Source organism: Aspergillus neoniger (genome assembly GCF_003184625.1).
Source record: "Aspergillus neoniger CBS 115656 unplaced genomic scaffold BO87scaffold_22, whole genome shotgun sequence".
In the NCBI taxonomy this organism is placed as follows: domain Eukaryota; kingdom Fungi; phylum Ascomycota; class Eurotiomycetes; order Eurotiales; family Aspergillaceae; genus Aspergillus; species Aspergillus neoniger.
Window position 1 is genome coordinate 322,673 of NW_020291150.1, and position 15,337 is coordinate 338,009.

Below are 15,337 nucleotides of genomic sequence, written 5' to 3' on the forward strand. Positions count from 1 at the left end.
GAGTGCTGTTGCATGCTAAATGCATAAATACTACTACCCCATTTCCAAATCTGGTAAGAGCATACAGACCTCCACATCAGGAAGTATACCACACTACCTCCTGCCACCTTCACAGCTCGATTGAAAACAGTTGTTCCATCATTGTCATCAACAAGATCGTTAACATGCATTCTTACAGATCCCACGTGATCAACCAAAACGAACAGAACCCATCATCACTGGACTCGCTTTGTGAGTTCCTCAGCACTCCTCGGTCAGACCAACAAACTAGTCGACTGGGAGTGCTAGAGTTCACCCATCCGAACTGTCCACCTGTTTATCGCAAGATTGACCATCAGTGCTTGTTGCGCGACCTTGTCTCTGAAGAAACAAATATTGCAGGGCCATGTTCGCTGTATTGCCGAGTTGTACTGGTCGAGAATATCCCACGTGGTATCGTGGAAATTCTGGGCTCGACCCTGGATATTGATCCGTTGTTCTTCAATGCTCATATTGGACGCAATGGCTGCTCCAAAAGACCGATGTTGGAATATGCAGATGATTCATGCCAGAAGTCCCTTACGTGCCACTACCCTCGAGCCATTACGCTGGAGGGCGTACAGGGATCTGTTGAATGTGAGAATTATGTGAGGCAAATAAACGTTGATAGGGATGCCCTCCTTCTACATTCAACTCCAGAAAACACATTCAATGCGCTCATTTAGCATCGCTGCTCCGTCTGGATAAAGGATTATAAAAGTGGTGGTTGGCTTGGTATGTCTATCGTTATATATTATAGCATTGTTTATTCTGAAATAAAACGCTAACAGCAACAGCCCTGATCCTAGTTGACCCTCCAGTCCTCAATGGTGGTTTCCGACTCACCCCAGAAAGTAGTGCAGTGCGTCCCATTACAACCTCTGGCTGTCAACTCTTCCAGGTTGGCAACGGAGACACCACCGGTACTGTCCTACCCGACGAGGGAAATCGGCTATCCGACCCTTTCTGCGAGGGAATTAGTTCACCTTGTCCTCCTCGAGACGGACTGTTTGATGATCTCATTTACTACTGGACGAATAGACCCGCATCGTTCTTCGATATCACCAGACCCCCGATGAGTTTTCTGGCTTACTTCCCCATCCAGATAGCCCTCGCTGAATGGAAGAACAGCAACATTGCAATGGTCCTGTTTCTCCGACACTACGACTCGGAACTGATCAGAAGGGCAGTCAGAAAGAAGCTTGCCGAAATCAAGAAAAATCCTGAAGACTGCACCCGTCCGCCCAAGCAATCTGAGTCTAGCGTCTCGAACTTAACAGGCTTCCGCCGCTGGTTCATGTCTACTATCAATCCTCCTCAAGCTCACGATAAAACTACCCAGCCCTGCGAGAGCTCTGAAAAGAAAACCCGCAAAATCAATCGGTCTGACCCCATGTCCCAGACCTTCATGACCATGCGAACTTGGATCATGCCCATTATCACGCAAAACTACCGGGATATCAAGTACCTTAGATCCCAGACATTAGCCCTTCTACCCATCATCGACTCTTATGATGACGTTATTAATAGCCTAGGACAATTCGCCTCGGCCCTTGATACAATCTTACCTTGTGGTAAAGAGTTCGCCAATGACCGCACTAACACCATCATACCCTTCCAGCGTAACTTTTGATTTCTATGGGATCTAGTCAGAACTCGTCTTGCTTTTAATTTTGTGCAGGCGGTATACGTGACGCTCGTGCTGGGTTGACTATATAGATTGGCTGACTATCTTTGTAGATTGGTTCAGCAGTAGGTGTGTGCTGAGATGGCTAACATTTGATAATATACTTAATTGTTACTTTGTCCTTGACCTGACTAATCTTACAATAAGCAAACAAGGTTATTAAGCAATATAATTTATAACATTATGCACCGTGTAGCTCTGTAATATCTGAAGCAGACTAGCAGCCTACGTAAATCACTACATTTCATAGCCATACACACAAGGGATGAAAGTAGAACCCCCACCCACTCCATCTCAGACACTGACATCATTAACTATTTCAACCACGGTTAACCAGAAACATCTGTCACATCGAACATTCCCTCCATAGACAAGACGTGACCTACTTTTACCCTGCAGAATGCCATACCGGTCACCTATCTATACTCACGATCAGAGATCCTAGGTATGCAGGACAACCTAACTCCCTCCCTTACCCCTCCATACCATCATCACATACCCGATCTACCCACCTTGATTCAAACTTAACAATAAGCATAACCATCACACGATCAATCAAATCCAGGGATGGTTAGATAAAGCAGACGCAAAGAATGCTTGCTACTTGCAGAGGTAGTCAGTCACAACCGCGTAGAATGTGCCAAGACCCAGACACCTACGGAGTAGGTACCTCCCTTCAACCCCTCCTTGATTCCTTATCCGCACTTGACACCTCCATCCTTCCATCCCCCTCCTCCTCCCTTGTACAGAGAAGATAACCAAGTAGGCTAGGCTATTTACACGTCCAACGCACGCATGCCATACCTCACGCCCCCATGTCCCACGACCCCCCATCCCCTCCCCTTAGCTCGGTAAAGCAAAAAAGAAGGAGAAAGAATCCATCCCCACCCAGTTACCCACCCACCACCTGTCATATCATATCATATCCATTTGCCAAGGCCAAAAAAAAAAAAAAAAAAAAAAAAAAAAAAAAGAGAAAGACATGCCATGGTTGGCGATTCCACCCTCCCCTTCTCCGACGCAAAAAAACCTTCACCTCCACCTTACCTAAGTAAAATTCACTTACCTAACTTAGTTTGATTCCGACTCCACTATACCTGCTGCGTACACTATACCAATAGCAGTGAGTGCTAGTATGTGTGGAACTGGAACTGGGACTGTGGTATAAAACGGCCATGCATCGATTCGGTAACGGTAACCGCACTAACGAGACAAATTCTGAAGAAGAAGGGGAAAATAACAGGGATTAGAGTCGATAGTTCAACTTAGCTAGCTAGCTCAAGTGGAACTGGGAGGGGGTAACGTAGCACTAAGTAAGATGGACATGGACTGGGGCGTTCAATAGTTGCTTGCTACCTTTTTTATCTTGTGTACTTGTGCTACGTAGGTTACTATGTGGGTATGACGGTGGTGATGAGGGTGATGGGGGTGGTGGCTGTTTCTAAAAATGTCCCTCTTAGTATCATTTAGTTGTACAATAAGGACTAATCTAGCTACCTAGATTGGAGAAGTGCGCCGTTGGAATGACTCCACTGGTGGGGAGTGGGATGTTAGCACTTAGCAGTCTTGGTGCCATGGTGGGTAATCCGGAGTGTATGTCTCTATCTGTCTTTGGATGCCGTAGTATAAGTAAAAGATTGTTAGTGTGTGGACTGTGGAGAGACTGTGCTGAGTAGGTGGTACGTGATGGGATGACAGTAGCACGGTACAGTATGTCTCCCCCATCCCCCCCCCCCTGTCCCGGCAACTTTCTGTCTTTCACGCAGTAGACAAGACATGTAATTCTCCCATGAGTGATATTCAGTCCGCACCCCCTCCTTCTGCCTAGCCTAAAAGGTATGTAAGCAAAGTACCCGACTCATCACATCACACAGACAGGATAATCCCCCCTTCCCCAACAAGTGCAGCCACCCTCCAATTTTATTCCAACTGTCACACAAACCTAGTCTACTAGGAAAATAGTAGTGGACACACCATGCAAGAAGGTTATTGTCCGAAGTTTCATCATCGAGCGTTGGTGCGCCCTCATCCATATATAGCTAACCTGAAACGCCCATTATAGCGCTAATTGGTCATTGAGACACCCGGGGGTTTGGGATCACCGAATGTTGTACCACAACAGAGGTGTTTCTTATCTGCACATAGAGAATCAATATATTGAGTATGAGGAGCCCGGCTTTTTGTGAGAACTTGGTAGGATAGGGGATCTTTGCCGGTAACCTTGTTTGGGTCTTGAACTGTGGGTGTGTGTGGGTGAGTGTTTCATGAACCAGGTGTGTCGACGTAACTTTATTCGAACAGGTTCGCGCGATACGAAGCTGAATGTTGCTGCAGTTGTTTAACAAGTTAAAGGATTGTCCATGCGATGTGACGAATGTATACATAATGGCTGGAAACCGGTTTCCTAGAGTTTAAAGCAGCAGCCTGAACCCAATGGATATAGCGTATCATTCAGGGGCGTGATATCGCATCCCCAAAATAAACCTCCATAGAAGGGCAGAGTGAGTGGTGGCAGCCATAAACTTCACGTCCACGTCAGACTCGAGTCAAATCATTTGTGTCTGGGTGGTTGGGGGGTACGTGCAGATGATACGTCTGGTGATGTGCACTGACATGCGGGTTGGAAAAGTCTGGAGATATATCATGGGGTTGGAAAGTCAAATGAGCATTGGCGTCGGTGGCAGTGATGATTATCAACTCAATCTTGCGCTAAGACCAGCAGCGACAATGGACATTCTGGTGACTTTGTTTGCGCTGTGGTCGCTTGGCTGGGACAAAGTAAATCAGCGAGAAGACCACTTGAGACGAAGTAAGGAGGAACAATAGTATAAGTTAAGAGGTGCTAAAAATATACTATACTTCACCTCATGGAGTAAGTATCCAGTAGTCGAGTCGATAAGGGGACTTCCGTGATGTCCTTGCTCCGTCGATGCCCGGTATGAAGTTCTGGTAAGTATGTATGTCTTATCTGTAACTGTGCATTGCATCCCAGCCACATGCGCCCGTTGGCGATGATGGAGAGAGCGAGCGAGCGAGCGAGCTAGCTAGCTAGCTCCCTATAATCTACTCGGTACACACCACATATACTGTACACCATTCAGGAAGGACAGATAATCCTTTGTCAAGAACGGAGTCTCCCACCGTGCCGAAATCCGTATCCGCTCATGCAGTGAGCAATTAGCTTAACAGTTAGCAGTTGAGCAGTTAGCAGTCCATCCCCCTTGGCCGCCCCCCTCCTCTCATGCCGCTCGGCTGTTTCACACTGCAACCACCGTTAGCTGCGTTCCTGCATAAGTCCGGAGGAGGTTCGGCCGTTGACTTTTTCTCACACTCTGCTCTGCTCCCGTCTCCCACTAAAAGAACAACTGATTAGAGTGAAAGTACGTGTATAGACGGAGACTAACCGCGGTGATGATCCGACAATCATGTCTATTTCGGGATGTCGTTAATCTACCGATGACGCCCGATGATTTTCCAACCGCCTCGGCGGGGATCATCGACGGTGTGCACTGATGGATTGGATTGGATTGATTGATGGATTTTCCTCAACCTATTGCCTGTTTTTCCTTCTTCTACTCTGTACCTAGTTAAGTAGTACTATGTAGTGTATGTATGATTACTTTTGTTTATTTACTCATTTGTTGGAGGGGTCTTCCCCTTACTATATGTTGTAGTCCTGGAGATCTGTTTAATTTGTTTTGTTACCCGGTGATCTCACTTGCTTATTATACTACCACCACCAGCATCTCGACTCCGTAGGTGGATGCAGAACCTCCCTTGAATGCATCCCGTCTGCAGGGAGGTCCGCGTCTATTGCTGCGGGTATCTAGCAGTCCATGCGAGAGAGAGAGTGTGTGTGTGTGTATGTACCAAAGGAAAAGCGAAAATTCTCCCATTCGACGGTCGGGCAATTGGATAACCCCATCACGGCATGAACCGGACCACCCACTGAAAAGTGGGCATAGAGTGGGAAGAGGAAGAAAGGGGGTGGGAACGCACGTAAACAGAAGAAAAGAAAAGAAAAAAAAAATAAGAAAAATTTACGAACACCGGACGGGAAGATAGTTCCCTAATTTTTTTCTTTTTGATTTTTTTTACTTCCATTGCTTGAGGGGTCTGGTGTGTTTGAATTAGACATGCTCCACTGGGCTGGAGCAGCGGCGTTGCTTGGGAGTTGGGAAACGGTTCCCGGAGTTCATCCAATGCCAGGAACCAGGGGCAGGAAATGTATCAGATTGAGATGACGCTTATGTTGATGTTTGCTGATAACGGGTTGTTGTTGGGTGTTGGTGTAGTACCGCAATTGATGGAAAATTGGGATGATGACTGCGATCGAGATCGAGGTTGAGGAATAGACAAGATAGTTAGTGAATCCATCCTACTTTAGACTAGGTCTATCAAAAAGATGGGATCAATGCGCCGTGTCATTTCTCTGGGGGACTTTCCCAATAATTAGCAACCACCGCTAAAAAGGGGATCCTCCACTGCCTGCGAATTCTGCAGTGGATCCCCAACAACGCTCGACCACTTCGCTCTGCCCCGACTAAAGCTGTGACTAAGACGCTAGTTAGTTAACTAACTCCGAGAAAGTAACAGCGTGTATCACAAAGCAAGCAAGAAAACGATGACTTAAGATAATAATACAAAGGATCTTAAGGGTTAGAAAGGACAGGGGAAAATAACAGGCATGATGAAGTAATGCATCCACATGGCCCCAATTGACTACGGATTGCTGGATTCTTGGCGGGAGTAAAAGCAATCTAGATGTGGCCGCCATCTGCACGCCACGCCCATTCCATTTGCATTTGGAGATGAAGAGTTTAGTTCAAACTGGCAGAGAAAAAGTCAAGCACTGACCTTTGACCTCCCGACTGCGCCCGTGGACACGTCTAATTCGTTTGCCCTTTTCCCCATCCATCCAATATCGGGTCCCGTGGCGCTTGACTCCTCTCCAGACTTTTTCCTCCCCGGCAAACGAGTCCCGAATTTCTTGGATAGCTTTTTTTTTTGTTCCTTTTTAATTTTTCTGTTTAGTTTAACCTTCTCCGTCTTCTCCGTACTCCGTACACAGCAAGATAGTTACTTATGACCGAGCCCGACTATCATTGCTGCTCCTGGCCAGGGTTTTAGTCAAGAACCGCACATGCAAGGGTTGTCCACGTCCCTGATCCCGAGCATCCTGAGGCAACGGACCACTTTTTTCGCTGCTGCAGGAGAGTCAGGTAAGGATGGAGAGAGGACGTAAGCACGCCCTCCCCTCATTCCCGTGAAGCTTTAACGCGGCTCGTCCTGGATTCTTAGGGGTCACCAACACGTATATTCGGGATAGGCGAGGCACAGGAGTAAGTCCAGTAAGTGTAAAGCGCCTAAGTTTGGTGGTGGCGCACGTGTCATGCACACTTGCTTCTTCCCATTCCCTGCAGATTCCCTAACTATTTTCCCTCCCTTTTAGTTAGTTAGTTAGTTAGTTTGTTAGTATCTTAGTATCCTTCGTCACGGTGGATCTGCTCATGGTCCGTCCACTCCGGAGGTTGTGTGATCGAATGGCATTTCGGTGGCTTCGTTCAAGACAAACCTCCAGGGTCGGATCCACTCCGTTACGAGCATGCCATCCCGTGTGGTCAATATACCCTGTCTGGTCCCTGTCCGGTATATTTGATATCCGTTTGCCTCCTGTCGGCTCTTACTGGCTTCCCCTGGCGGATTTTTCTCAACATCTATTTCTGTGACGCTTCATCTCTCTCTCCATCTCTCGTCATCTCACGTTCCTTTCACTCCTCCTTTCCTCGTTGCTGTTATTGTTGCATGGGTGACCCTTGACAACACTAACTGCATTGCTACCATCCCTCTCACCTCTCTCACCTCACCCATATCCCCGTCCATATAATCTTTGATTATCGACCTCGGGGGCGTACAGAGGGTCCCCTTTTTTTAATTAATTTCTTTTTATCATCTTTCCTTTTTCTTCTTATTTCTTATTTCTTCCTCCTCTTCCTTCCCATTCTACATCCATCCCTCCTCAACTACCCAACATGTATTCTACTACAGCACCTCTTGATTTGGATTATCTCAATGAACAGTTGCTTCCCCGGCGCTACGAATCGGAAGAAGAGGAGACGTCAGAATCAGAATATGGGGCCCATGACCATGCCTTTTCGCCTATCAAGACTGCCGGTCCCTTCGACTCGGATACCAGTGCAGATGAGCTTTCCAATGTGAATTCCCCAGAGTCGCCAATCGACAAGTCGTCATTCGCCCGCCTCCTGTCAGCCTATCCATCCGGCAAACAAAGTCGACCCGTATCCATGGATACGGTGAAACGAAGCAGTGGAACGACATTTGTACCAGATTCGTACATTTTTGACGACGATGACGACGTGATCATTGAACTGCCCTCCCCTAGTGCTACCTCTCCTTTGCAATCTCCCATCTTCCTTCAGCCCACAGTCTACCAACCTCCGGCGTCTCCCCTGTCGCAACAGTCACGATCTCCGTCTCCGGCCCTCAGCGAGTCGGATGAAGAGACAGACGTGCTCGTAGCAGAGCAGGTCAAATTTATGGAACCCTGCGCCAAACCTAATCTAATCCTAATCAGTCCCGTCACCGACGGATCAGTGGTCGAAGAACCTGAACCCATGTCGGCAGTTTCTGCTGTTTCTGCAGACGTTCCCGATCGCTTCCCACCGGGCCAAGGTCTCTATTCCTTGAACCAGGGAACCAAATCACAGCCTTTGTTGAGCGACAAACGGCCCGACTACCTGGGTCACATCAAGCGCGGCAGCTTGCAGCTGCACAGCAAATATGCGAAACAAGCCCCCAAACGGGCCGATACGGACCCCTTCACAATGCCCCGAGCTCTTGCGGACGTTCCTGAAACTGCCCAGCCGATGACCATGCGCTCGCGTGCTATGACGTGGAATCGACCGCAGACGTCCGCCGACAGTGCATCGAAACGCGGTCCCAAAGCGGGTCTCCTCCGCCGTCCGCCATCTATGCAAAGTGTCGGTGGTGCTGGTGGTGGTTACTCTCTGTTCCCGAGCACCAGACGAACCCCTGCATATCCTAGCGATGAGTACCACGCTCGGTCCACCTCTGTGTCCCACTCGATCGCCAGCTCGGACATGAGCCAGCCACCCTCGCGCACATCCAGTCCAGCACCATACTACTCCTCGCCTACATTCAACCGACACCGCTCGGGTTCATCATACAGCGTGTCGAGCGTCCCCGGCAACATCTCACAGCGGCCACCATTGCGTAACTCGATCATGAAGAGCTCAACTGCATCGAGCGTATACTCAGCCAGCAGCCTGCGATCGGAAGTGGAGAGCGTGCACAGCCTGGAACCACGGGAAACCGCCGAGACAGAAGTTGCCAAGACGGCGCGGCGGAAGAAGAGTTTTCGGCGCAGCAAGCAACCTAAGCTCGAGAGCACGACAACCGAACCGCTCCCAACAACTCCCAAGAGTTTCATGGGGTTCATGCTGCGAGGGCGGAGAAAGTCCACCATTCAAAAGTCTTAATGCTTAATTTTGTTTGTCAATTTGTTGGAACTAGTGTTTCATATTCATCTGTTTAACTACCGGTTTGGGGCAAATCGGCTATGACGGCGTTCGGTTAGCGGGATTAAGGGTTTAGGGATCTGGGTCAGGCGGCTACTTTGATCTGAATTTTGTTTTTGTTTATTCGCACTGGATGCTACTTTCCTGCTACTATATTACTCTAGTGTTTTATTTTCTGTACTATAAGAAGGAAACAAACAGCAGTGGTCTTCCCGGAGTGGGCCCATTCAAAAATGTTGAACATACCATCTCTATCTATCCATCTTTCATTTCCTCCCGCGTACGTACAAAGTAGACGAACAGTAAACTGACTCGAGATCATCACGCTGAAACAATTGCATAAGTACCCGTCACGTCAATCATCACCGAATCTTCCACAATCCTTCCATCGGCAATCCATCTGCGGCACCTACCGCCTTCATCCACGGGAACGAACCAACCCAGCTGACCGGCCCAAGATTTGGGTCAGATCTGGATATGGGAAAAGATGGCGATGAGATCTGACTCGTTCCCCGATCCACTTCATCTCGGTTGCGATCTACGTACCAAACATTGCCATTGAGATTTTAGTTGCCTGTTGCTGTCTGCTCGTATACCTTTGCCTTCTCATACACGCACCTCTCTCCCTCTTTGGTGATTTTAATACAACTTAAGACAGATATAATCAAGAAATGACCCTGAACCCCTATCCCCGACCCCGACATAATCTAATTATATTGAATTGAATGAGCGTAAAGATTAAGATCGCCCAAACAATAAACATAGTATATTAAAACATAATCTACGGATATATGAACCATATATTGGCGCGGGAAGCAAGTAGAAACTAAATAGATAGTATATGGATCGTTCTTCGGCATTTCATTTAGACGTATACGTACCCGTGCATCCAGATCCAAGTTTCAGGGTACGTAGACAGGATAAATTCAAATGAAGGATATACGGGTGGATCCTTGACGCGGGCACGGGCACATCGCTTAGAATCTAATGTGCCTCAACCTGGCTAACTAAGTATTTACTAACTAAGTATCTGTCTAGTGTCTAGATATTTTGATAGTCAGTTAGAGAGAGTAGATAAACAATGGTACGCTAACCGGCTCGCTCGCTCGCTCGAGCCACGTTCAGCTCCCGGATAATTTCCTCCATCCAACCAAACCCCATCGTTTAGTTTTAGTTGCCTGGTACGAACCATGATGCACGGAATTAGGGCTCGGGCTGTGGTGCCGAAGTCCGAATGATCATTTTTTGTCTATCTGGCTGTCGATCAATCTGCGCATTAAGTTTCATATCTCTTCATGTCTTCTTTTTGTGGGTTTGACGTGGCTTGACATGTCATGACTCGGAGAGTTTGCGCGGGAACAACTGACTCGTGGGAAGCCGGGATGCGTGGCTTTTCAGCTAAGCGTGTCATTTTTCTTGTCCTAAGCGATGTGGAAAGGTTGGGGAATGAGTCGTGTCTATTCATGTCTCTGTATGATGATCTTTGTGGAATGGAGGATGGGGGGACAGGGTGAATATGCCTTGATATTATGTGGGAACGGAATTCAATGGGAATAGTTTGATTGGGTGAGTGGCTTGTAAGCGAAGTTGGGAGATGAATAAAGATGGGATGTTATTCATCGTTGATTGGACTAGTTAATGCACTCGATTGAGTGGCGCTGGGGTATATAAGGCACCTTTCCCCCCTCTTCTTCTCCTTCTTCTCTCTCTCTTTGCAACCTCCAACATCTGGTCACCAAACATCTATGATGCTCTATCGGTCATGGTTTTCCCTGGTTTACTCGGATTTAGCAGCTACAACAAAAATAACTTCCAAACCACCTAACCTTTACAAGTCATTCCTTCACTGAAACGGGACTCTAGCGTTAACGCATTGTCCAGCAAATTTTTATTTGTATCAGCTAGACATATAATGGGCGACCGGAATTATATGTGAAGCAATCTTTCACAGCGAAATGTGACTTCTTTGCTTAGATGAGTTACGTTTGACGCTCCTCGTACATTTGTTCTAGAAATACCGCGCAAATAGTGCTATATTATATTCTAATTGACATGGCTAAAGCCTAACGACTAACGAGACAGAAGACACGCTGACCACCTAACCGTCAACTGGGAGTATACAGCTAAGCAGGGTGCCTTAAGGGCTTCTGAATGGAACCGGCTGATATTGAATAGTCTTTCGCAGCCACCAGCTTAAAGTAATGACAATAAGTGCGGTATATGGCTGAAAGACCCCATTATACAGCTACAAGGGGGCCTCCCTTTTCTTTCAAAGAGACATTAAGAATGAGACACAGAACCATTACGTCTCGGAAACTTTAAGACGTAACGGGGTGAGTGTAGCCAGCGATTCCGCTCAAAACGGTGTATCGGTTCTTTTAAATTACAGTACACCGGGACGTGCTTGCCTCTAGTAGTATACTTGGCGCTGCTTGCCAGACGGATGAGTTCTGCTGAAGTCTCCTCTAGATTCTCTTCGCTCCCAAGATAAACACCCTCCTCACATACCCACACACTCACACACACACCCATAAACACGGTCTTTGTCTTTGGGTCTTTCTGATATTCGTTGTAGATCATGTCTCTCGAAAAATTTATCGATGATCTTCCTCGCAACAGAGAGCAATGGGTACAATATGCCAAGCGGGCCGGCCTTTTGCACAAGTCGCTGCGACACTGCAAGAAACTCCAGTCAGGATCTTGCGTCAACGATGAGCAATTTATGCTCTTTAGAACTATTTGCCCCCAATCCATTTATCCAGACTATTTTAATCCTGCTGACTATGGTCTTGACTTAACTACAGCCTCTGATACATTAGCAATGTCCCAAGGCTTTCAAGCCTACCTCAACCAAGTCGGCACAAACAACTTCCGGGGCCTGGGAGAATTTGGCACTACTCTCGTTCAACAGTGGGAAGTACTGGAAGGCCTTAGAAACAGGACTGATCCGCTTAAGTGCTCTGATAAAACTCCTGTTAATTCTAGTCTGATCAAGCTACTCCAGGCGCTTTCCTTGTTACCTAGCACGACTACCTCCGAGTGGCGTAGCACCAGAATCCGTTTGAGGGGAACATTCGGTAATCATAATCTTCGTTCAGGCGAGTCTCCTCCCCAGTTTGTTGCAATCACAGATGGACAATTGCAAGATAAGCAGACAGGTAACATCAAGTCTGTGATTAAATGCAAGGGATACCCTCGCAACATCATGGGCAAGGCAGTCGACATGCAGGAGGCTGCTGAGGTTGTAGCTTGGGTCAGCCGGTATCCTGATACTGATAGAAGTATCAATACACACCAGTAAGCCACCCGCAACCTAACCAATATGAACACGCTAGTAACGAATTGGCATAGTCGGGTTCTAGTTTCAAAGGATGGATGCGAAATATGGATAACCTTCGCAGTATATGACAATTCTTGGGCGGACTACCTAGATGGCCGTGGTGGAGGTGGGACGAGGCAACCCAGCCTGATGACGATGCAAAGATACGGTCCCTACGATATAGGGAATAGACGCCAAGTATTGCAGGTGTCTACGATCCTGCTTGCTATTTCACTTTAGTCATACGTCCAGCATACTGGGTCGCAAAGAACGGCTTCAGAGTGGCCTTGATATATGCGCTCTTATCGTGCTAAGAACACAACGACAGGCCAGAGAGCCAGAATATTAATAGACGAATCTGAATGTATGCTCTGGCTCCTAGATATAGGGAGTTATAGTAAAGGCAGGCGAAGAAATAATTTGCAGATATTATATGCAAACTTAATTGCAACGTGCTAGCCTATAGCGGATCAATCACATACGGTCATCTACTCATAAATTAGTAGTTATTATTCGAACTACTTAGTCGACTATCATACATGCTGACGGAGGCTATTGGCTATGGGCTTGCAGCAAGGTGGACAGATAATACGGAATAAGCGGCCTTCCAAACTTCCTTTTCAAGCCGACATGCAGCTAGGCTAGGCTACTCAAAAAGACTCGTCTCATGGCTATTTTCGCATAGATCATCCTGATATGTTTACAGGCTTCAGAGAACGCCAGATGAGCTGCGCACAAGCCCGGGCCTACATTTGCTGATACGCTGAAACGGAGCCGGACCTCAGTGCCGAGGAGCCTAGTACTAATAATACTTTATTACATGGTATGGAGTATTATTGGTAAAGCTTGCGTAGATAGTGAATCATTCAGTATCAGGTGACCAGCCACGCCCACCCACCACACACACCGTTTCGACTCAACTCAACTCTTCAACACCACCAACCAAACTAACAACGAGAACGCCCTCATATTCAATTAAACGACAAAATGCCTAGCAACAACATAGCTGAGCAAATCGAACGTCTTTGGAAGGAATTGGTGGTGAAGACCCCTGAAGTGCTGGTGGATAAAGAGAATCAAGTAAGTGATATAGTCCTGGATCAGTACCAAATTGATCGCAGTCATATGGGACCATATTCTCTTGAAAACCTTGAGAATGAAGGACAGGGAATTACAGGAGCAGATATATATGGGCCACGAACACTGTTTCCTTCTGCTGATGTCCCAATTCTTTTTCAACCCATGTCCCGAGCGGAGCTTGAAAAGTACCCCATTTTAGCATCAAAACAGCCGAGAATGATGCACTACGACCCCGCCATTCAAGGTGAATCGCCAAATGCACGGAAAACTTATATATACCAATGGGCCTACCATTTAATGAATTGGGTGGAAGACTCCGTGGGTCAATGCGGAGCAAGAGAAAACGCGAAAACTTTAGATGAAGTACTAATTAGGCGAAGAAAACTGAAAAACATATAGTAAGTGCAAGAAGGCTATTGGACTCTTCTTTTAACTAGATCATTTAACTAAAGAACCTCCTATAGCTGGCCCGATCCGTTCTATCTAGGCTGCGAGCTGTTTGGGGCATACCCTTCCGTTCACGACCATTGGGGAGCAATTCTTCGGATCGAGCCAGATATGGTTGATGGCCACCGTATCTATCCCCATCTTACCATTGGCCTAGCTCTATCGCATTGCGGGAAAGAGAGCTCCATGCTCTACGAGGAACTCGCAGTGATTATATCTGCTATGCAATGCCGGGCTCTTCAGCCTCGGGTTCCAGAAGATAAGGCTTTGTTTGAGGAGGATATTGAGACTATAAAGTCCATGCCTCGGGAGTTTGGGGATGAAAAGACGTTTCCCCTTCTCCTTCTGTCATTTCCGGGTCCCCAGAATTTCCGTTATTTTCATGTCTGTATGCGTGGGACTCGGATGCTTATTCTACAGTCTAAGCTGTACAGCTTTGAAAAAAAGGAGACTGCGCCGATTGAGCTTCTAGTACGGTTGGCAATGAGCCAGCCGTTATCAGAGAATTAACACCAGGTCGCAAGGAAATGTACTTGCTGCACCCTCAGGTCGAAAAGACCGAGAAAATCTTTCATGCTCAGATCGATAAGACCGAGACTTATGATATCAAAACAAATTGTACAATCCATACCCAATGCCTTAAAGAAGGAAATTGCTGTCTCCCTACCAATGAGTGCACCCAGTTTCTGGACTTTACACACCGCAAACGCAGAGAAGAAGAAGAAGGACTGCTTCTGCTTTTCTTCTCTTCTGATGTCAACATAAATGATCTATTCAATGGATGATATGATGCAAGACACCACCATATGATTCCACTCCTCTAGATCCTCTGTGTCCATAACTGGTTGCACTACTCGTGAAAGGCAAGCACGGCAGCTTTCCGACAGTTGCAACCCCCTGGTTGCGACGAATCTAACAGTGTCGCCGGTCCCCGATGAAATGGCGAAGGAGTATAACGAGCTATCAGCTGAAAAAATCGAGTTCCTAAATCGAATGGACACACCACACTACAGTGCCATATACTAGTGCCGATGTCCGTCTGGGATTTCTAGTATTTCCGGATCTCAGAGAACTTGAGTTATCGAAGGCGTTTGACAATGCAGAAAGAGCCCAATGCAGAAAGAGCCCAATGCAATAATACCATACATTAGTCGGACTACCATGATACTGTTGGGCGCTTTTCCGGTCATGTGAAGCGGAAGGTACCTGCCATTTTGGGGTAGGAGG

The 15,337-nt window shown here is 47.1% G+C and overlaps 5 protein-coding genes across 5 annotated transcripts; all 5 read left to right on the plus strand.

Annotated features, from left to right (window-relative positions):
- Positions 1–164: 164 nt before the first annotated feature.
- On the plus strand, positions 165–1,651 carry BO87DRAFT_312075 (uncharacterized protein; the record flags this gene model as incomplete). The annotated part of the gene is made up of 2 exons (XM_025619568.1): positions 165–615; positions 828–1,651. The coding sequence occupies 2 exons, from the start codon at positions 165–167 to the stop codon at positions 1,649–1,651; spliced, it is 1,275 nt and encodes a 424-aa protein (XP_025478319.1).
- Positions 1,652–5,378: 3,727 nt separating this feature from the next.
- BO87DRAFT_407905 (uncharacterized protein) lies at positions 5,379–7,157 on the plus strand (the record flags this gene model as incomplete). Its single annotated transcript, XM_025626111.1, has 6 exons — positions 5,379–5,527; positions 5,840–5,962; positions 6,209–6,256; positions 6,470–6,523; positions 6,841–6,927; positions 7,046–7,157. The coding sequence occupies exons 1-6, from the start codon at positions 5,487–5,489 to the stop codon at positions 7,155–7,157; spliced, it is 465 nt and encodes a 154-aa protein (XP_025478320.1). The 5' UTR covers positions 5,379–5,486.
- A 162-nt stretch (positions 7,158–7,319) lies between these two features.
- BO87DRAFT_377903 (uncharacterized protein) lies at positions 7,320–9,511 on the plus strand. Its single transcript, XM_025623671.1, has one exon. It carries the CDS (start codon positions 7,738–7,740, stop codon positions 9,223–9,225), a length of 1,488 nt encoding a protein of 495 aa, XP_025478321.1. The 5' UTR covers positions 7,320–7,737; the 3' UTR covers positions 9,226–9,511.
- A 2,331-nt stretch (positions 9,512–11,842) lies between these two features.
- BO87DRAFT_417117 (uncharacterized protein) lies at positions 11,843–12,874 on the plus strand (the record flags this gene model as incomplete). Its single annotated transcript, XM_025626793.1, has 3 exons — positions 11,843–12,561; positions 12,616–12,781; positions 12,824–12,874. 3 exons carry the CDS (start codon positions 11,843–11,845, stop codon positions 12,872–12,874), a joined length of 936 nt encoding a protein of 311 aa, XP_025478322.1.
- Positions 12,875–13,570: 696 nt separating this feature from the next.
- On the plus strand, positions 13,571–15,092 carry BO87DRAFT_439732 (uncharacterized protein; the record flags this gene model as incomplete). The annotated part of the gene is made up of 3 exons (XM_025627938.1): positions 13,571–13,663; positions 13,751–14,061; positions 14,128–15,092. 3 exons carry the CDS (start codon positions 13,571–13,573, stop codon positions 14,618–14,620), a joined length of 897 nt encoding a protein of 298 aa, XP_025478323.1. The 3' UTR covers positions 14,621–15,092.
- Positions 15,093–15,337: the final 245 nt, after the last annotated feature.